General features: G+C 36.2%; 1 protein-coding gene across 1 annotated transcript in view; it reads left to right on the top strand.

Annotated features, from left to right (window-relative positions):
• The window catches only part of PCDH11X (protocadherin 11 X-linked), a 585,951-nt gene that overhangs the window by 162,425 nt on the left and 400,766 nt on the right, over positions 1-22,760 (top strand). The window contains exon 4 of the mRNA XM_032389982.1: positions 2,610-2,690. Coding sequence (XP_032245873.1) covers positions 2,610-2,690 — 81 coding nt within the window. The remainder of the gene's footprint in view (positions 1-2,609; positions 2,691-22,760) is intronic.

Raw genomic sequence — 22,760 nt, 5'->3', positions numbered from 1 at the left:
CAGAACCCAAGCAAGATGCACCTGTTTTCTTGGGACCTTAGGGTTGCTGGCCTCTTGTTTTCCCAGCCTGTCTTCTGGGGAAGGGCCTGCCACACTGTTACTCAGGCAACCCTGTTTGGGCGGAGTTGCCTTGCGCCCCTGTGGTGGGGGATGGGCTCAGTGGGAATCAGTCTTTGGGGCTTTTGTTCTCTGGCGCCTTTCCCTGGCGGCTTTCCGCGTCTCTTCCGCGAGTCAGAGCAGAAGAGACCATTTCCAACCCTCTGCCTCAGAGCAGAGACAGCAGTCTGTTCTTCAGTGAGCTCTCCAGGCCACACTGTCTCCGTTTCTGTCCGTGCTGCTATAAACTGCAGCGTCCTGGGTTTTGTGCCCCTCCGCATCGCCCTCAGTCCTGCCTCCAGGTCGGGGCACGTCTCTGCCCTTTGTGCTTCTAAAACTGCCAGCCGCTCCCAGTTCGCATGCGCGCGACTCCGCCGGTAGGGTTTTCCACCCCAGGGGTTGCAGTTCACCTGCGCGACCCCGGCGAACCGGGTTTCCGTCTGGGAGGCTGCAGTTCGCGTGCATGCGACCGTCGCTTTGGGTTTCTCTCCGGGGGGCTGCAGTTCGCGTGTGTGCGACCCCGCCGGTCTGGTTTTCCGCCCCGGGGGCTGCCCTAAAGTCCTTTCCCGACGCTACCGGTCTGCGAGTCTGTGCCCCGTCCGCAGCGTGCGAGGCTGTCACTCACCGGCAGTGTAGGATCCCCACAGCCAGGCACCCTCCCGCTGCCATTTATCCTCCGATATCTGTCCGCAGAATCACGGCTCTCCGCTTTGTACCTCAAAACCAACTGCCTGCGATATTCTGTTTGTAGAGATCCAGATCTTCTTACATCTCAGGCTGGTTTCGTGGGTGCTCAGAGTGGTCTGGTAGATATCCAGCTCAATTCCAGGGACCAGTTGAAATAGGGTCCCCTACTCCTCCGCCATCTTTCCCCCCTCCCCCTGTACTGTATTCTTTTTGTCACAACCATAGTGTCATTGCATAATAAACCTGATTTGCCATTTAATTTGATAACAAAATAATTCTTGCTCAACTAGACCTTAAAAGTATATGTTCCAAGTCTGATTGTCTCTTCTTTTCTTGATTTGACATAATGGTCATGCACAAGCAATATAAATAAATAAATAAATAAATAAATAAATACATAAATAAACAAACAAATAGTCACATTAAGGTGATATGTTGGGGCACTTGAAACTGTGGGGAAGGAAAAATAATTTTCGCTCTACACTTGTAGGTTCTCAACTGAGACCTCCTGTAGTAACAGACAGATTAACAGGAGAAAAACAAACAAAAGTTTAATAACATGTATGCTTCCTATATACATGGAGGATACCCAGAAAAACTGAATAACTTTCTGAAGTGGCCCAAGACATTACCCTAAATCCATCTTCAGCTAAAGACAAAAGATGTTGGGGGGTGGGTGAAACAGTTAAGGAAGGTTACCAGGAAGAGCACAATAAACGTAAAGAATCTGTTATGCAGGTTTAAGTTTGTTGCCTTCTCCAATGATGAGTTGCTAAAAATTTGGTCACCTTTCTCTTGCAGGTACAGAAAAGGAAACATCCTTTTTTCCCTTATAAATATAGTATTTCTTATGAAAGGGTAACTTCTACTCAGTTTTCAGAGCTTTTCTTATGTTTGTTTTTTCTTAAAAATGATCAACCTAAGATAATCTTTATGCCAAAGAAACACATTTTGGGGTGACAAAATCTGCACTCCTTCAAAACACTGTCAAATAATAATTGTATCACTGTAATTTGTAGCACACCAAACAACAGTATGAAGTTCTGAGAGTGTGACATAAGATCTCAAATACACTACTCAACTCTGCTATTATAGCATGGAAACTATCAACATTCATTGCGTTTTTTCAGCTTCTTGAAAAATCTTTCTTTTTCATAGATCAAAGGATAACTTTTTAGCAAATCCTTTATCCATATACTAAAACCAAATATACAGAAAATGTGTATAGCATGTGTTCATTATTTTAAAAACAGAGAACATACTCTAAGTCTTGAAGAAAATTCAATGGATAAAATCATTATATTTTCAAGACCTTGATAACTATTCTGGGTTGGTAGGTTAGTATCTTTGTATTGGTTCAGAAATTTCTTGGCACTTATTAAATATATTTTTATGTTAGGCAGCAAATTTGTGATGTTCTGGCAAACAGGATAGGTTTTAATTTTAGACCATGGTGAATTCATAAATACAAGCTGTTGAACACATTGAGTTATAACAGCACTGGAGTGAAAAAATCTCTCCAGCTTAAATTTCATCCATTTAAATATTTTAACTTGTCCTCTACATTTCCATTCATATGTTTAATGGAATACTTAAAAGTTACAGTGAAATTTAAGCTCTACGAGATAATTTTTTTTCTCTCTCTATTCCTAGTGTCTAGAGTTTTGCCTGTCATATTACAACTTCTCAATGACTATGATACGTACAGAGATTTACACAGGCACTATTTTATTTACCCATATTTCGTGCATGTGTGCAATGCGCTACATTTTTCACTTTTAACAAACCACTGAAAAAATACTTGTGTTTTATTTCTCCTTCTAAAGCCAATAAAGGAGGTTGTACGATCTCACACCCCAATGAAAGAGTCAACAACTGTGGAGATCTGGATTCATCCCCAACCACAGGTATGAAAGGAAACACTTGATATTTTTCTATTCCTTTTATTTGATTTTTATGAATGTATAAGAAATATTCTTAAATTGTGTTTCTCAATGTGTGTTCCAGGAAGATTCTTTAGATGGTTTTGTGCCAGATGCTAGTATAAAAATATGACAGTAAATACATATTTCTTCCTAGTGTTGTTTGCTAATGATAGTTGAGTTAATTTATTTGTTGAATAAGGTACAAGCATTCCTCAAAAAGTATCTTCTGAATGATTGCCTATTCCACTGATTTTTAAGTCTACTTCTGAAATTTTGGATTGAAAAAAATGACAACTGTTTTTTATAATATGATTTAATATAGGGAAATCTGTATGCTAATTAGGCAAATTTTAGTGAAACCTCATTAAAATCAGTTCGGGTGGAAACAAGTTTGATTTTTTAAATTAACTTATAAGGTACTTTAAAAAAAGAAAAACACTTCTACTCATTTCAATCATAACAGCTCAAAATTTGACTAACAAATCCAACCCCAATTTTTTGCTAAGTAGAGACCCTTAAGGGGGCTTCAAAAATGGAGTGAGCAGACCAATATCTAAATATTTTTACACTATTTGTTATTTTGTGGCTGGTTAACTTACTATTTTTAATAAAGTGAAGGTTCTGAATCTGACCCTTTGGGTGCCAAATTAATCACCATAAATTGAACTCTACCCAGTTATTTTCATATGCATTTCATTTTTTGCAAAGCATATAAATTTAGAAAATGTAGAAAAATAATGCTTAGGTACAATGTTAAAAAACAAACAAACAACTATAATTGTTGCAGGATCATTGAACATGACAGTCAGGAAAGAATTCTTGAGACCTTTTACAGTGCAACTTAGTAAGTTTATTCAAGTAGCACAGGGACAAGACCCATGGCAGAAAGAGCTGAACTTTTACTGTATGAAGCTAGTGGTTATATGCATAGTGCTTGAGTGGGTGGGGACATGCAGGGAGTATTAGATCATAAATGTCTTCTTCAAATTTCTACTCATAAAACCACTTTTCCAAGATTTCTCTGGTGTTTATCATTCAGTACAATATTAACTATCAGTAAGACATACAGGCCATCATGAGACCCTTTAAGAATGTAGCACCCAGCACTTATTTGATCCTTATCAAAACTATGTAGGTTATAGGTCAGCCTTCTGGGCTAAAGGTGAACATTTTTATGCTTCTATCCCCCATCATAATGAAAAGAAAATAACATTTGTTTATTATTTATTATTTCATGTGTGTTTCTGAAATTTATGAAATTCATGTGTTTTGTAAAAATAACATTCTACAATATTTTACAAAGTTAATTTATGCTCTTGGGGAAGAGTTACAGAGTTAATATATTCACTATAGGGAAAAAATGATTAATCAAATAAAGGAACATTACAAGCTGGGAACTGTCCAAATTGTTACAAGTTTTAAATTACTCAAGTCTGACTTGGTGAAGTTTTGCCAAATTTCAAACTGATTTTCAAGCCTTGCACATCTGATTCAGTCTCAAGAAAATTGATAAGCATATGGAATATAAGTAATATGATCTATATTTGTACCCTCAATCAAGAATCTATTACAGTCCTTTAAATTTTGAAGGCATTTGCTATATATAATTGTTCTGCATTTTTAGAAAGTGTTTTCAGGAAGTTAAAAGAATCTGTTGCAGTCTTCAGAAGAGCAGTTTTGAAGAAAAGTACACAATTTTAAAAAATGTACATTAAGTTCCAAAAATCTGAACAACCAGTGTGACATAGGGTATGACAAGGATAAATAGAAGTCAGATGGAATTAGACATTATTATGTAACACTCTTTATCTATGAATAAGAACATGCTCTATCAGCTATATATATATATATTTATATATTTATATATATATTTTTTCAAGCAATTATTTTTTATTGTAGTCTACTAAATGGAATGCAATGTAATTGTGCTAATTTATGGCCAATTACTGATGCTTTCATCTGGAACTTAAAATCTTTTTAGAGACACATTCATTCCTTATATAGGGGGTGCTTTTTGCTTGAGGCTGTTTTAGTTAAGTAAGTCTTTTAAGTATCTGACAACCTTGAGTGTCCTTACACTCTGAGACTTCAGTTAAAAATTAAAATATGTCAAAAAAATTAAAATATGACATAGAGTGTTGAATTAAAATATATAGTATTACTATGCATTTGATACAGATAAGGACTTTTCAACATTTTTTTGATAAACATTGTGCTTGCCTTTGTAAAGTTTGAAGAAAATATTTGTATTATGAATAAGCTTTTATGGTTCCTTATGAAGTATCTCATTTGACAAGATATTTATTTGCAATATTTAAAAAGCAATAATCAAGGAAAGAATATCCAATAGTAAAAAGACAGTCTCTTCAACAAATGCTGCTGGGAAAACTGGACAGCAACATGCAGAAGAATGAAACTGGATCATTTTATTAAACCATACACAAAAATAAATTCAAAATGGATGAAAGACCTAAATGGGAGACAGAAAGTCATGAAAGTCCTAGAGGAGAACACAGGCAGTAACCTCTTTGACATCAGCCTTAGCAACTTTTTACTAGATACATGTCCTGAGGCAAGGGAACCCAAAGCAAAAATAAACTATTGGGACTTCATCAAGATAGAAAGCTTCTACACAGTGAAGAAAACAATCAACAAAACTAAAAAGCAATCTTCAGAATGGGAAAATATATCTTTTTTAGAGAGATATGGGGAAGGTATGTGCTATGGTGAGCGCTGTGAATTGTGTAAGACTGTTGAATCACAGACCTGTACCTCTGAAACAAATAATATATGTTAAAAAAAAAAAAGAAGAAGATAGCAGGAAGGGAAAAATGAAGGGGGGAATCGGAGGGGGAGATGAACCATGAGAGACTATGGACTCTGAGAAACAAACTGAAGGTTCTAGAGGGGAGAGGGGTGGGGGGATGGGCTAGCCTGGTGATGGATATTAAAGAGGGCACGTACTGAATGGAGCACTGGGTATTACATGCAAACAATGAATCATGGAACACTACATCAAAAACTAATGATGTAATGTATGGTGATTAACATAACATAATAATAAAAAAAGAACTTATCAAACTCAAGAACTCAAGACCAAAAAACAAATAATCCAGTTAAAAAATGTGCAGAATAAAGAGAGGAGGCAAGATAGTGGAAGAGTAGGGGATCCTGTTTCAACTGGTCCCCTGCATTTAGCTAGATATCTATCAAACCGTTCTGAACACACACGAAATCAGCCTGAGATGTAAGAATATAGATCCGGATCTCTACAAGCAGAAAAGTGACTGCTTTTTGCAAGGTAGGATGTGCAGTCGTGAACCTGTGGGGAGCTATCAGAAGATAAATATAAGGGGGAGGGAGCCTCCATAAACCGGCTCCTGGAACATGATATAACACCAGAGTGCAAAATCAGAACCCTTAAAAATCTGCTCTAGTGAGAGACATCCTTCTCTGAAAGGGGCTCTGGAAATAAAAAGGCAGAATTCTAGGTAGGGCATTGTGGTCTTGGGAGCTGAATAGCCACAGAGCAAACGGAGGTGCCTGAACCATAAAGTGCCTGAGCAGTGGAGCCGGGAAGCAGGTTATGCTGAGTGAGCCGAGGGCCGGACTCTCAGCTCAGATTGCCATAAACCCCGAGCCAGGCTGGTCTGTAATCGCTCTTTTCCTGAGGAGCCTGAAAAAGACTGGAACCTGCACCCGTGACCAAGCAAAAGCTCACAGGGTGGTAGCAACCCAGAAAGGACATTAGGGTGGCACCCAGACATGATCCAGGAGCTTTGGGTGCACAAGAGAGCCCATGGTAACTCACAGTTTTAGAGTCACAAAGGACAGTGGCACTCTTGGGCCCCTGGGACTACCTCTGAGAGAGTTGCCATTGGCCTGCAGCTCGGGAAGCTGCAGTTTTTGTTGCCTACAGAAGGGAGACTGTTTGTCCCAGAGGGCTGCCTAAAGAGGGCAGACTATGACCTTCTGCTCTGAGCCAGAGTTTTGGGCACAGCCATTTTTGTTCCGATCCTCTGAAGAGGCACAGAAAACCTCCAAGGAACAAAAGCCACACAGAGGACCGTTTCCACTGAGTCCATCCCCCTGACAGGGGTGGGACAACTCTGCCCAGGCAGGAATACCTGAGAAACAGCGCAGCATGCCCCTTCCCCAGAAGACAGGCTGAAAGAACAGGTGGATGACAAGCCTTTGGATTCCACAAGACTGTAAAATTCCAATGCCGGGGGAAAATAATAGTATATTGAGCTCCAGGTATTGCCTCACAACTCGTTTATTTTGCAGATAAAATTATTTTCTTTTCTTTCTTTTTCTTATGCTTTGTCTTTTTTTATACTTTTTCTCATTTCAACTAGATGTTTATTATACCAACTTATATTTCATAGTCGTTTTTAACTTGTATTTTTTCAATCTACATTTTTAAATAGATATGTGCTTCATTTTAGTCCTTTTTTCATTCTCTTCGATTTTATCTTTATATATATATGAATTACTTTCCTTGCGGTTTTGGGATGTAGTGTCTTCTAACACACAGACCAAAGTTAACCCAGGAACAGGTGGAACACCCTGCTTTGTCTACACTGTGAAATTATACTCCCTCTTCCCCTCCCCCCACTTTTTAAAAATTTTTATTCTTGTGTTTAAATTTGGCTTTGTTTTTCTGTGGTTGCTTCTGACCACTCTGGATTTTGCTAGGGTGCATCTTGCTTGGGTCATTTGGACTCTGCTCATTCGCCCACCCATCATTCTCTGGACAGAATGACAAGACAGAGGAACTCACACAAAAAAAGAATAATAGACAGTGTTCTCTGCCATAGATAATCGAAATGGATATAAGTAAGAATGAGAGATAGAATTCACGATAGCAGTCATAAAGTCAATAGATAGGCTTGAAAAAAGCATTAGTGACAACATAGAAACTCTAAGGGCAGAAATGAGATCTAATCAGGCCAAACGTAAAAATGCTATGAATGAAATGCAGTCTAAACTGGATACTTTAATAGCCAGGGGAAATGAGGCAGAAGAGAGAATAAGTGATCTAGAACATAAATTGATGAAAAGGGAGAAGTTGAGGAAACCAGAAATAGACAGCTAGTAGACCATGAAAAAATGATTGGAGAGAATAATGATGCCATGAAATGTTCCAATGTCAGAATTATTGGGACCCCCGAGGGGGCAGAGAGACAGAGAGGGCTAGAAGGTATATCTGAGCAAATCATAGCTAATAATTTCCCTAATCTGGGGAAGGAAACAAACATTCGTGTCCAAGAGGCAGAGAGAACCCCTCCCAAAATCAATAAAAATAAATCAATACCCTGACATATAGTAGTGAATCTTGCAAATCTTACAGTCAAATAAACTATTCTGAGAGTAGCTAGGGAGAGGAGGTTCCTTATATATGGAGGGAGGAACTTCAGAATAACATCAGACCTATCCACAGAAACCTGGCAAGCCAGAAAGGGCTGGCATGATATATTCAGGGTACTAAATGAGGAGAACATGAAGCCAAGAATACTTTACCTAGCAAGGCTGTCATTCAGAATGGATGGAGAGATAAAGAGCTTCCACGACAGACAGAAACTAAAAGAATATGTGACCACTAAGACAGCCCTGCAAGACATAAGGTGGATTCGGTAAGTGAAGAGAGACCCCAAGAGTAATATAAACCAGAAAGTAACAGAGACAATCCACAGAAACAGGGACTTTACAGGCAATACAATAACACTAAATTCATATCTTCCAATAGTTACTCTAAATGTAAATGGGCTGAATGCTCCCATCAAAAGACACAGGGTTTCAGATTGGATTAAAAAGCAGGACCCATCCATATGCTGACTAAAAGAGAATCATTTTGAGCCAAAAGACACCTCCAGATTGAAAGTGAGGGGATGAAAAAACATTTACCATGCCAATGGACCTCAAAAATAAGGTAGGGTTGCAATCCTCATACCAGACAAATTAGATTTTAAACCAAAGACTATAGTAAGAGATGTACAAGAACACTATATCATACTTAAAGGGTCTATCCAATAAGAAGATCAAACAACTGTAAATATTTATGCCCCAACATGGGAGCAGCCAATTACATAAACCAATTAATAATCAAAATAAAGAAACATACTGGTAATAATACATTAATAGTAGGAGACCTCAACACTCCACTCACAGCAATGGACAGATCATTTAAGCAGAAGATCAAAAAGGAAACAAGAGCTTTGAAAGACACATTGGACCAGATGGACTTTGTAGATATATACAGAGCATTCTAACCTAAAACAGCAAATACTCATTCTTCTCAAGTGCACATGGAACTTTCTCCAGAATAGACCACATAACTGGGTCACAAATCAGGTCTCAGCCAATACTAAAGATTAAGATTATTCCCTGCATATTTTCAGACCACAATGTCTTGAAACTGGAACTCAACCACAAGAAGAAATTTGGAAGGAACTCAAACACTTGGAAGTTAAAGAGCATTCTCCTAAAGAAACACTACATGGAAAACTAATGATGTACTGTACGTTGGCTAACAGAAAATAATAATAATAATAATAATTAATAATAATAATAATAATAAAAGAATGAATGGGTCAACCAGGAAATTAAAGAAGTTAAAGAATTCACTGAAACCAATAAAAATGAAAACACATTCAAAACTTATGGGATACTGCAAAGACAGTCCTAAGAGGGAAGTACATAGCCATCCAGCCTCTCTCAAGAAATTAAAAAATGCCTAATGCACAAACTAACCTTACACCAAAAGACCTGGGAAAAAAAGAGAAAGTGAAGACTAAACCAAGCAGGAGAAGAGAAATAATAAAGATTAGAGCAGAAATCAATGAAATAGAAAGCAGAAGAACAGTAGACCAGATCAATGAAACTAGAAGCTGATTCTTTGAAAGAATTAATAAGATTGCTAAACTGCTGGCCAGACTTATCCAAAAGAAAAGGGAAAGGACCCAAATTAATAAAATCATGAATGAAAGGGGGAAGGTCATGACTAACACCAAAGAAATAGAGACAATTGTTAGAACTTATTACCAGCAGCTATATGCCAACAAATTAGGAAATCTGGAAGAAATGAATGCATTCCTGGAAACTTATAAACTACATAGACTGAAACAGGAAGAAATAGACAATCTGAGTAGACCAATAACTAGTAACGAAATTGAAGCAGTAATCAAAAACCTCCCAAAAAACAAGAGTCCAGAGCCAGATAGCTTCCCAGGGAAATTCTACCAAACATTTAAAGAAGAAAAAATACCTATTTTACTGAAGCTGTTTCAAAAAATAGATATGGATGGAAAACTTCCAAACACATTCTATGAGGCCAGGATTACCCTCATCCCAAAACCAGGCAAAGACTCCATCAAAAAGGAGAATTACAGACCAATATCCCTGATGAACATAGATGCCAAAATACTCAACAAGATCCTAGCGAATAGGATCCAACAGTACATTAAAAGGATTAACCACCATGACCAGGTGGGATTTATTCCTGGGATGCAAGTGTCGTTTCAACATTTGCAAATCAATCAACGTGATAGAGCACATTAAAAAAAGGAGACAAGAACCATATGATCCTCTCAATTGATGCAGAGAAAGCATTTGACAAAATACAGCATCCTTTCTTGATTAAAACTCTTCAAAGTATAGAGATAGACGGAACATGGGAACATACCTCAATATCATAAAGGCCTTCTATGAAAAGCCTGCCCACAGCAAATATCATTCTCAATGGGGAAAAACTGAGAGCTTTTCCCTTAAGATCAGGAACACGACAGGGATTCCCACTCTCACCACTATTGTTCAACATAGTAGTAGAAATCCTAGCTTCAGCAATCAGAAAACAAAAAGAAATAAAAAGCATTCAAATTGGCAAAGAAGAAGTCAAACTCCCTCTCTTCACAGATGACATGATACTTTATGTGGAAAACCCAAAAGACTTCACCCCCAAATTACTAGAACTCATACAGCAATTCAGCAACGTGGCAGGATACAAGATCAATGCACAGAAATCAGTTGCATTTCTATACACTAACAATGTGACTGAAGAAGGAGAAATTAAGGAATAGAATCCATTTACAATAGCACCAAAAACCATAAGATACCTAGGAATAAACCTAATGAAAGAGATAAAGGACCTATACTCTAGAAATGACAGAACACTTATGAAAGAAATTGAAGAAGACACAAACAGATGGAAAAATATTCCATGCTCATGGATTGGAAGAATAAACATTGTGAAAATGTCTATTCTGCCCAGAGCAATATACACTTTCAATGCAATGCCTACCAAAATACAATTGACATTTTTCACAGAGCTGGAACAAACAATCCTAAAATTTGTATGGAACCAGAAAAGACCCCAAATTGCTGGGGGATTGTTGGAAAAGAAAACCAAAGCTGGTGGCATCACAATGCCTGACTTCAAGCTATATAACAAAGCTGTGATCATTAAGACAACTTTGTATTGGCACAAAAAAATGACACACAGATCAGTGGAACCCAGAAATGGACCCTCAACTCTATGGTCAACTAATCTTTGGCAAATCAGGAAAGAATATCCAATGGAAAAAGGACAGTCTCTTCAGGAAATGGTGCTGGGAATATTGGACAGCCACATGCAAAAGAATGAACCTGGACCATTCTCTTACACTATACACAAAGCTAAAGTCAAAATGGATGAAAGACCTCAATGTGAGACAGTAATCCATCAAAATCCTAGAGGAGAACATAGGCAGTGACCTCTTTACCTTCAGCTACAGCAACTTCTTTCAAGACACATCTCTAAAGGCAAGGGAAACAAAAGCAAAAACTTTTGGGACTTCATCAAAATAATAAGTTTCTGCACAATAAAGGAAAATTTCAACCAAACTAAGAAGCAACCCACAGAATGGGAGAAGATATTTGCAAATGACATAGATAAAGGGCTGGTATCCAAGGTGTATAAATTACTTCTCAAACTCAATACCCAAAAAACAAATAATCCAGTCAAGAAATGGGCAGAAGACATGAACAGACACTTCTCCAAAGAAGACATACAAATGGCTAACAGACACATGAAAAAATGTTCAACATCACTAGCCATCAGGGAAATACAAATCAAAACTACAATGAGATACCACCTTATACCAGTTAGAATGGCACAAATTAACAAGGCAGGAAACAACAAGTGTTGGCGAAGATGTGGAGAAAGGGGAACCCTCTTACACTGTTGGTGGAAATGCAAGCTGGTACAGCCACTCTAGAGAACAGTATGGAGGTTCCTCAAGACGTTAAAAATAGAGCTACCCTACAACCCAGCAATTGCACTACTAGGTATTTACCCCAAAGATACAGATATGGTGAAAAGAAGGGACACATGCACCCCAATGTTCATAGCATCAGTGTCCACAATAGCCAAACTGTGGAAGGAACTGAAATGCCCTTCAATAGATGAATGGATAAAGAAGATATGGTTCATATATTCAATAGAATATTACTCAGCCACCAGAAAAGATGAATACCTATCATTTGCATCACCATGGATGGAACTAGAGGGGATTATGCTAAGTGAAATAAGTCAAGCAGAGGAAGACAAACATCATATGGTTTCACTCATATGTGAAATATAAGGAATAGCACAGAGGACCATATGGGAAGGGAGAGAAAACTGAATGGGAAGAAATCACAGGAGAGAAACCATGAAAGACTCAGGACTCCGGGAACCAAAGTGAGGGTTACAGAAGGGAGGGGTATGGAGGAATGGGGTAACCGGTGTAGGTATTAAGGAGGGCAAGGGTTGTGATGAACACTGGATGTTATATGCAACTAGTGAATCATCGAACACTACATCAGAAACTACTGTTGCACTATATGTTGGCTAATTGAACATCATCATCATCATTATAATAATAATATTATGGGCAGAATATATGAATAGACATTATTCCAAAGAAGACATAGAGATGTCTAACAGTCACATGAAAAGATGCTCAACATCAGTCATCACTAGGAAAATACAAATCAAAAGTATGAGATACCACCTCACATCTGTCAGAATGACTGAAATTAACAACACAGGGAACAACAAAATTTGACAAGGATGCTGTAGTCTAATTGTAGAAAGAGCCAAAATGCCCATCTACTGATGAATAGGTAAAGAAATGGTATATAATGAATCATGGATCACTACATCAAAAACTAATGATGCATTAACTAACATAATATAATAAAATAAAATAAAATTTAAAAAAAGAAGTGGTATATAAATATATAGGAATATTACTCAGCCATCAAGAATGAAATCTTGACATTTGCAATGACATGATTAGATGTAGAGACTATTATGCTAAGCAAAATAAATCAGTCAGAGAAAGACAAATACCATACGATTTCACTCATATGTAGAATTTAAGAGTCAAAACAAATGAGCATAGGTGTAAAAAGAAAGAGAGAGACCAACCATAAAACAGACTCTTAACTCTAGAGAACAAACTGAGATTGCTGGATTGGAGGTGGGCAGGGACCTGAGTTAAATGGGTGATGGGTATTAAGGAGGACACTTGTAATAAAGACTGGATGTTGTATATAAGTCATGAATCCCTAAATTCTACACCTGAAACTAAATAAATAAATGAATGAATGAATAAATAAATAAATAAATAACAATCAGAAAATACAAACTACTAAAAGTAGAGTGCAACTTGAAAATTAAGTTGTTTTATTCCTCCTTTGAAATTTTTAAACCCCTTTATAAAGCCCCCCTCAACTATTCAGATGCCAATTAATTAAAATTCATTATACAGACAATGACTCTGACCATTTATTTTTTAATTATGGGTGAATGGTATAATGCTTTCTCATAAATCAGATTCATTTTAGCTATTAAACCAACTATTCAACTAATTAAAGAAAGTTTTAGACCATGAACTTATAAGTCAACTTATTCTTTGAATAAAGAAATTAAAATCAATGTATCTGTTTCCTTATAAGAAATATCCTTATAAGTTCTTTTTTTTTAGCATTTTGTTAGAATTTTTAGAATATATTTCTGTATACAACTGAGGTACATACCTTGAAGCTCCAAGTTAGACTTAAAAATTGAGAAAATTTTAAAATAACATTGGAAAATAAATGAAATCTTTTATTTATTTATTTTCAATGTGCGGGGCCAGTGGGATCATAAGCATTCACTCTAGCTGAAAGGAAGGAAAGATTCTTCTCTATCCTTAAGTTCTTCCAGCTGCACTAAGAATTAAATTTACATAAGACAGATTAACAGTAGAAAAAAAAAAAAGTTTTATTACATGCATACTGAGGTTCAATTATGAAATTGAGATCTAAAGAAATGACCAAGGCATGCAGTTATTATACTTTCTATACAAAAAGACAATAAATCTTAGTGGACTTAATAGGACAAAGAGAACTTAACTTTGGGAGCTTCAATTAGTAAGGAATTCTAAACAAAATTTGGGCTGCAGTAATAAATTAGTAAAAAGTAACAAAGGTTGTTTATAGAGCATTCTGAGCTTTAAATTTCTCATCTCTAGTAATAAGGATGTCTCTTTACCTCTTAGTACAGGAAGGATACCTTTCACAGGGGAGATTTATTTCCTACTTTCAGGGGAACAGAAGAGGTTCTGAGTGTCCTTCCTGCATTGGCTGTATCTTAATTAACTTTTAGTTATAAAGTAATCAATATGCCAAAGTGGCACATTTTGAGGCAGTTTGCCCTTGGTCCCTACATAGCTGTCATCTTAGCATCTGTGTGGTACTTATGGGAAATAGAAAGCTACTCAAAAATAGTAATTGACCAGCTCTGCACATGCTGTATACATATGTCAGTTGATGTGGAATTCTTTTTTTTTAATAATGAAGCATTTTATAATGATCTTTTCCCCTTGCCTAGTAAATTCTCTTGTCCACCTTCTCTGCCTTTGGTTCTTAGTAATTACTCTGCTCAGTGAACTAGTAAGTCTAAAACTAAATAATATTTTGTCAAAAAATTGAAACAAAATAAAACTAGTATATTTTAAGGGTCTTTTCATGGTTTTCTATGATTTTCAATAGCCAACTACCTTGCTTGTGAAAAAATTATTCTACTTAGATGACAGTCTGATTATGAATATAAACATTAATTTTGCTCTGACTGTACTTCACTAAATACAGCTATATTGTGATCACTGATGTGGAAATGTTGACGAAGAAAGAACTGAGATGTTATGGTGCAAAAAGGTGTTTTTATTATAGCACAGGAATAGGACCCATGGGCAGAAAGAGTTGCCCTGGGATTGTGAGGAGCAACTGATATACTTTGGAGTTGGGGGAGGGGTAAAGACAAAGGAAGTTTCCAAAAGAACTTTCATGTGCTAAAGAAGACTCACAGGATCCTGGAGGCCTAGCTATTGTCAAGCTAAGATTGTTTTTCCCTCTAGCAAGGCATTAACATTAATATTGGGAGTTCTGGGGCACCTGGATGGCTCAGTCAGTTAAATGTTTGACTCTTGATTTCCACTTAGGTCATGATCTCAGGTTTGTGAGATCAAGCCATGTATTGGGCTCCACACTGGATGTGGAGCCTGCTTAATATTTTCTCTCCCCCCTCCCTTTGCCCCCACCTCCCCCACATTTCTCTCTCTCTAAAATATATATGGAATTCATAGAGGAATGTCATACTCTGCCTGTCTCAAGTATTTGTCAATGGGCTGCGAGATATAAGGAAATATAATTTTATCTACATTTCTTTCTCCCTTTGTTCCCCACATCAATCATGACTTATGTTCATTGAGAAATAAGTAGCTCAGGGCAATAGTACTAGGCAACTGCTGTAGAATAAATAAAAGTGGAGATGGGATCCTATTGCTTGACACTAGTTCCCCAAATCTTAAGGCCCATAGCTAGTGACTCATGTCTCCCACAAAGAACATAAGTGACCTCTGGCACAGAAAGTAAATAACATAGAATAGACACAATGAGGTGATACAAAAGAAATGATAAAAATAGAACAAATTTTTACTTTGAAAAGATGATGGAAGTCATATGTAGCAATGGAATTTATATTTTTATTGAACAAAACTTATATAAACTTACTCTGTACCAAGTAGTCTCCTAAACAATTAAAATATTAACTCATTGAATTCTCATTACAAACTTATCACTATTATTATACCTATTATTATTATTAACTCTATTTTACAGATGAAGATGTTGGGGCACAGAGAGATGCTAGCAAATACCAAAGATAGGATGCAAACTTTCTGGGTCTGGCTCCAAAGCTATTCTTCTCAACTATATGATATGAACAGCAAGAATGAATAACAAAAGTAGAAGGTAGTCCCTGGGACAAGAAATGTTTTTAAAGGAGTCTTTTTCTGGTGTTGAACTAACATAATTTTCTATTCAGCTAGAACACCTGCAACATATTTGCATAAGATAAAGTAAGATGACTCCTTTATGATGCTGGAGTGAAAATAAAAGAACAATAAGACATATGGACCATAAAGAATACAAGGTATTAAAGTAATCATAAAAATACAATTTTTAGAAATATTAAATCTACTATGATAAGCCTTAATGAAAATCTTTCTGCAGAATAAGAAAGGCTAATTAACAGTGATAGGATGCTAAAATTGCCAGAGTTTTAAAGAATTACCTTGTAGTCTTAGAATAGTGCCTAACAGGATCAATAGGTTGCAGTAATTTATTTGATGAAGGAATTGCTACACTAAGCTTGTATCTTACCACAGCATGGTTAAGAAATCCACGAAGATTTGGCTAATCAGTATTCATAAAGTAAAATCAGCTCTTATAATTCTTTTATATTCTAAACGGCTTACAATTACGGACAGGGTAAGTCACACACAAGTTTGGGATTTTGTTTTGTTTTGTTCTTGAAGTAAAACAAACCCAGAGGAAAGTTTAGATACTTAGATTAAGGGTCAATACTAGTATCTTTTCTTCCCTTACAAGAAAAAAATATAAGTAATTTAAGAAAACTATCTTCCTAGACTGTATAATTGAAACATCAAATGTTACAATACACTTAGGCAGCATTCTGTATTGATTTCAATATGTGTCTACTCAGTAGGGCCACTTGCAATGTTTCTTCGTTAACAGCAAAAGTATAAAAAAAAAAAAAAACCTCACTGAGGTCATGAAACCACATAATAGTTTCCAAGGTGCACATACCATTACCTTCCTTTAGTTTCCAGCTTAAGTTTCATATCAGATACTTTTGATAATGCTTGTAAGATACACATTTATTAATTTTTTTGAACTATGCACTTCATAATTCATGTTTTTCTCAAAGGACAAAGCTTTTATCTTCTACCTGGAAATTCAGGATGTGTTTTGTTGTTGTTGTTATGATTAATCTATGTTGAAGGGAAAAGTGTATGTTGTATGGGAATGTAAACAAACTATTATCATGGAAGGATCTGAGGTCAGAATTTTTCCAAAGCTTAGTCTGGGAACTTTTGAGGGTTTCATCTTCAAGGGTTATGTTGTGGAAGGCCTTAAAATGTTAAGTTTAGATGTAACTTTTATACAATAAGAAGTGTTAGGCAGGAAGACCTTCCTCTGCCTTATGGTCCTTTAGCTGGACATAGAATCAAATTGACATGAGACAGATTAACAGGAGAAAATAAAATGTAACAGGCATGTGTAAGCATCATGCTATGTGTTCTACCATAATTATTTCCTTTTCCCCAGTCCTTATAGCAGTTTTGTTGAGGTCTAGCTATTAATATCCCCTTTTCTTCATTGAAGAAACTGAGGCTCAGAGAGGTTAAATATTGTGTCTAATGTTACACAGCTTGCAAATATTAGTTGGGGGTACCCAAACTTAAACATTCGATTCTAAAGTCCATGATCTTTCTCCAACTGTACACTGCCTCCCATTCTTACTATATTAATAAAGAATGTCTCTTTAGTGTACATTCATCCCAAGTATGACCTGACATCCCACTGATTCCCATGGCATGTTAGTGAATCTCAGCAGCATGGCAGTTTGTGCCATGTTCACATATAAAAGGTTTGTGAACATCCACAGCAAATGAATATACATTGGAACAGATGGGAACAATTCTTCTGGAGCTCTTGGACTACAAAATATTGGCAACCAATTTTGAAAATAAGTTGCTAACTATGATGTTAATATCTAGGGGTTATTAGGCTTTAAAGTAAAAAGTAAATATAGACTCTAAATAGTATTTGGTACAATAGCAATTCACATAAACAAAATATAGATTCTCAGTTTTCAAAATATAAGGAAGAAATCAGGGCTGAATATGTTTTTATTATATAAATTATTTTTAAAGATTTTATTTATTTATTAGAGAGAAAGAGAGTGAGCATGAGCAGGGATAAGGGCAGAGGGAGAAGAAGATTCCACACTCCCCCCCCAAAACACAGAGCCTGACACGGGGCTTCATCTCAGGACTCTGAGATCATTACTTGAGCTGAAGGCAGATACTTAACTGACTGAGCCACCCAGGTGCCCCTAAATTATTTCTTTACATAGAGTTTGGATTGTGACTCGTCAACCTACACACAAGTCCTGTAGCAATGTCTTGCACCCAAGCAAAGCAAATTATTTGTAATCACAGATGAAACATTTTTGATGACCATGAAATCAAAGTGCTCGAAGCCTGTCCCTTGATTTATCATGTGGGATCACAAGTAAAGCATGTTGGAAATTAAATGTAAGCTACATGAGAGAGGTATAAACTTCAGGATTAGGTGGGGCCAGAGCTTGGGGGACCATTCAAGGTGAAAATAAAATCCTCAAAGAAGAGTTTCTAGAGCAGAGCAAGTTAGAACGCCCAACGGGGGGATTTTAAATTTGAACTAATTCTTAACAGCCCAAAGTCCCAAACTGGTGGAAGAGGTTCTGTAGAAAATATATTTAAGCAGTGCTGATATTCATGGTCAGGCAGCTATATTATTGGGTTATCTTTTTACTGAGATTCCAGTCAATGACTACCTCATTAACTATATGTGAAGCTTGGGGCCAATGACAAAGTATTTTCAGTGTTTTCCATATCTGTAACATGGGGATATTTGTGTCATTCTCATAGAATTTTTATGAGGGTTGACACAATGATTCTAAGGCAAGAACAAAGTAAATGTTCAGTAAGTCCATATCCAATTACTTTTTCCCCCTCCAATCCCATCTAAAAGTTAAAAGATAAAACAAAAAAGAGGGGAAAATTCCAGGCAAATGAGCTGGGCAAGTGAAATTGGTATTAGGGAACATGGATATTCAGGTGTCCATGACCCATCTTAGCACATTAAATTCTGCACTTAGTGAGATGCCTCGGCATCTTAAAGTACTCCCAGATATGGTACAGATCAGTTCCGGTGAAAAGTAAAGTTGGCTTTCACCTCCTGTAGTTCATTGGGCTAACAATCTTCAGAAGTATCTATGAAGGAAAACTAGATAAATGCCACAGACATCACCTGTCCTTGCCTCTTGATTTTGGTATGCGATATCCCAAAGGGAAAAAAAAAAAAAAATCCAGTTGATTCAAGTTTATGTGTCAGTTTCTCAGAACAGCATGATATTATATGCTAAAAATACTTCATTTTGGCTACTTTAAAACTATTATAGGCAAAGGAAAGTAAAGAAATTCTCTTGGAGGAAATACTGCTGAGTTTGTTCATATCCATAGTAGAAAATAGATAGTCTCTAGTTTCTTTGATACATCTGCTGATGTAATCTAGAGGTAAGTTTAAAACTAGTAAAAATAGGGGTACCTGGGGGGCTCAGTTGGTTAAGCATCTGCCTTTGGCTCAGGTCATGATTCCAGGGTCCTGGGATCAAGTCCCACATCGTGCTCTCTGCTCATTGAAGAGCCTGCTGCTCCCTCTGCCTGCTGCTCCCCCTGCTTGTGCTCTCTCTCTTGCTACTTATCTCCCTCTGTCAAATAAATAAATAAAAACTTAAAAAAAAACCTAGTAAAAATAAAGGTAAGCCTTATCAAAATCTCATCTATAAGTCTATTCTATGACCAAATGATTAGACCAATTGTTGATTTCCAGCATAATTATGGTGCAAACTGTTATATACATATGTATTTATTTATTTACATATATGATATTTATATATTATATATTGCATTATATATTTATATATTATGTATTTATATATTATAGATATTATATGTAATATGTTTATATATAAGCATATATAAATATAAGATATATATTAAAGAATATATAATAGCAGGGAGCTTCTTAGTGTGATGTAAAAATATTTAACCTCAAGATTTTGGCAACTAACAATTTGAATAGTAAATCTGTCACTCCATGGTTTGTTTGTTCAGAACACATTTTGTCTCACATGCAACAATTTGCTCCATTTAATGTTAGTGCCCAAAAGTCAGAGATGCAATTGTAGAACAACTTAACAGGTTGCATGTCTCTGAGACTTTAAAGATTTTCCTTGTTTTGTTTTCTGTTTTACTTGACTTTGTAGTAGATAGTTCTTCTCCCCTGCTGCTATTTTTTGCTGATAATTACTATTAGCATAGTTGTAGAGCATACTGATCCCTCTGCAGTTCTTAGCCTTTCTCTATGATATGGAACTCTTTTTTTTGTTGTTGTTAACTAAAGTTATTAAAAAAAAATGTAGGGACTTTTTTTCTGACGACTTTCTATACATATTTAAACTCTCACCAGGTTTCTGCAAAGATCTTTGCTCAGCTTTGAATTATTCTAGAAAGAATTCACAAGAGTGATTTTCCAAATGTACTTCATTTGCATATTCTTTATAATAAGGCTGCAAAAAACACATCACTTGTATTACTGTTGTAAAGCTCCATCTCCTCTCCCCTCTCCTAGATTTATCAGTCCATTCTCAAACTGCTACTATATTTTTCATACTAAATTTCAACACTGACTATGGATACTTCTACCTTTACTACTTTTAAAAATCTTCAGCTATTCCCCATTACTTGTTTTAAAAAGTTTAGTTACATTCACATCTTTTCGTGTTTGGCCCATACTTTCTTTCTGATCTTTCCACACTTCTCTTTCCGGTTACTTGATTAATACATACCTATGTTTCAATCAAACTAGACTGCTCTTCCTGCAATTTCCTTATTCTCCTCTACCTGTTTATTTGTATGTATTTCTCTATTTCCAAACAATGCTCCTCCCTTATCTCCACCCATGCTCAACCATTGGCATAGTACTCATCTTTTACAGTACCATATGAAATACTTTTCAATCCACCCAACTGGCTGTTAGCTCTCCATTTTCTGAGCTGCCATAACACTGTGTCCGTACTTCTTGAAGCTTATATCACACAGGCTAAAATGTCAAATATCTGGGTCCATGTGTTATTCTTCCACCATAACGTTAATTCTTTGAGAACAGGGATGGTTTTCAACTCATGACTCCACACCTAGTACAGTATCTTGCATTCACTAAGGATTTTTCATGTCTTCTGTGCCAGGCACAACACTCTTCTCTTGCCTAGGCACTGGTATTTGTCTACACTTTTCTTGAAGATGCAATGTATCATGTTGGATAAGAGCTTGCACTTTAGAGTTAGATAATTCTGAATTTAAATACTAGCATTGCCACTGACTAGCTATGTAATCTTTGCCAAACTATTTAATAGTTTTGAGTTTTATCTTCATCATTTGTCATGACAATAATAATACAACTTCATCATTAAGAATTGACGTGGATTACATATATAACCTATATAAAGTACTTAGTATGATATCTGGTACATAGTAAATATTCAATAAATGTTAATTACTTTATATATAAATATATTCTTATTTAATATATATACTGTTTCACCTATTGAGGTGCAAGTGACAAACCAGTGTTTTATAATTTAATGCAGTTTAATTTATTCCTTTACTCATTTTTTTCTCAAAAAAGGTTCATATTGGGCGCCTGGGTGGCTCAGTTGGTTAAACAACTGCCTTCGGCTCAGGTCATGATCCTGGAGTCCCGGGATCGAGTCCCGCATCGGGCTCCCTGCTCAGCAGGGAGTCTGCTTCTCCCTCTGACCCTCCTCCCTCTCATGCTCTCTGTCTCTCATTCTCTCTCTCTCAAATAAATAAATAAAATCTTTAAAAAAAAAAAGTTCATATTATCCTGTTTAAAACTATGTCACCTCACAAGAGGTTTCCATTTTTTATTTTAAAGTCTCTAAAGAGGAAGATTATTTAGTCTCTGAAATAACCTAATTCATTAAACTCTGCCATTCTTGGCAAGGGGTCAAATGGAAGGACTTAATAGAACAAGAGACCCAAGAATCAAAGCTAATTGTTTTACTTTCCATCTATCATCATTGCTGCTCATAAGAATTCTACAGTGTTCTTGGTACATGAGGCTAAATCTGAAACATGATAAAATGAACTCTGCTGCTTGGATCCCCAGTAATTGACATCCTAATTAAAGCTATATTTTAAAAATTAACTATAACTACTTTGCTCAAGACTATCAAATGATCTCTTAAAATACTCTATAAGAGAATTTTGGGAGTGAGTTATTTTAAAGTATCTGTTAATATGTGAGTTATATTTATGTTCTATATATTTACAAAAATGGGAATCTGCTTGCTAAGCATAAATACTAAAGGTACACAGAAAGGAGATATAATAATCTGCCTTGACCCTCTAATGTCCATGTTATATGAACCATGAGAGATAACTCTGAAGGCCTCTTTGACCATTTTATTTTTTTTTCAGCTTTATTGATATGTAATTGACATCTAACATTGTGTAAGGCTAAGGTGTCCTTTGTGTGTAGAAAAATTTGTTAATGTAAGGAAGTGTAAAAGTATGTTGATGCAAGGAATAAGAACTGCAACAACCCTGCTTCCAAGCTTAAATTCCCTCCCCCATTGACCATAGGGCATCCTGAAGAAGTATCTAATCAAGGAATGTTGTGAGTTAAGGCAACATGAATATTTAGTTACACATCTGTGCTAATTCTTTTTGAGGCAGTGATGCTCTTTTAGGCTTATGCCACTTAAAAGCAACACTGAGGTCACTTAATCAGAATAACATGTCTTCTTGGTACCTTAAGGAGATAGTAGTA

The sequence above is a fragment of the Phoca vitulina genome, unplaced genomic scaffold (genome assembly GCF_004348235.1).
Source record: "Phoca vitulina isolate PV1807 unplaced genomic scaffold, GSC_HSeal_1.0 scaffold57, whole genome shotgun sequence".
Classification (NCBI taxonomy): domain Eukaryota; kingdom Metazoa; phylum Chordata; class Mammalia; order Carnivora; family Phocidae; genus Phoca; species Phoca vitulina.
This window is presented reverse-complemented; position numbering and strand designations above follow the sequence as displayed.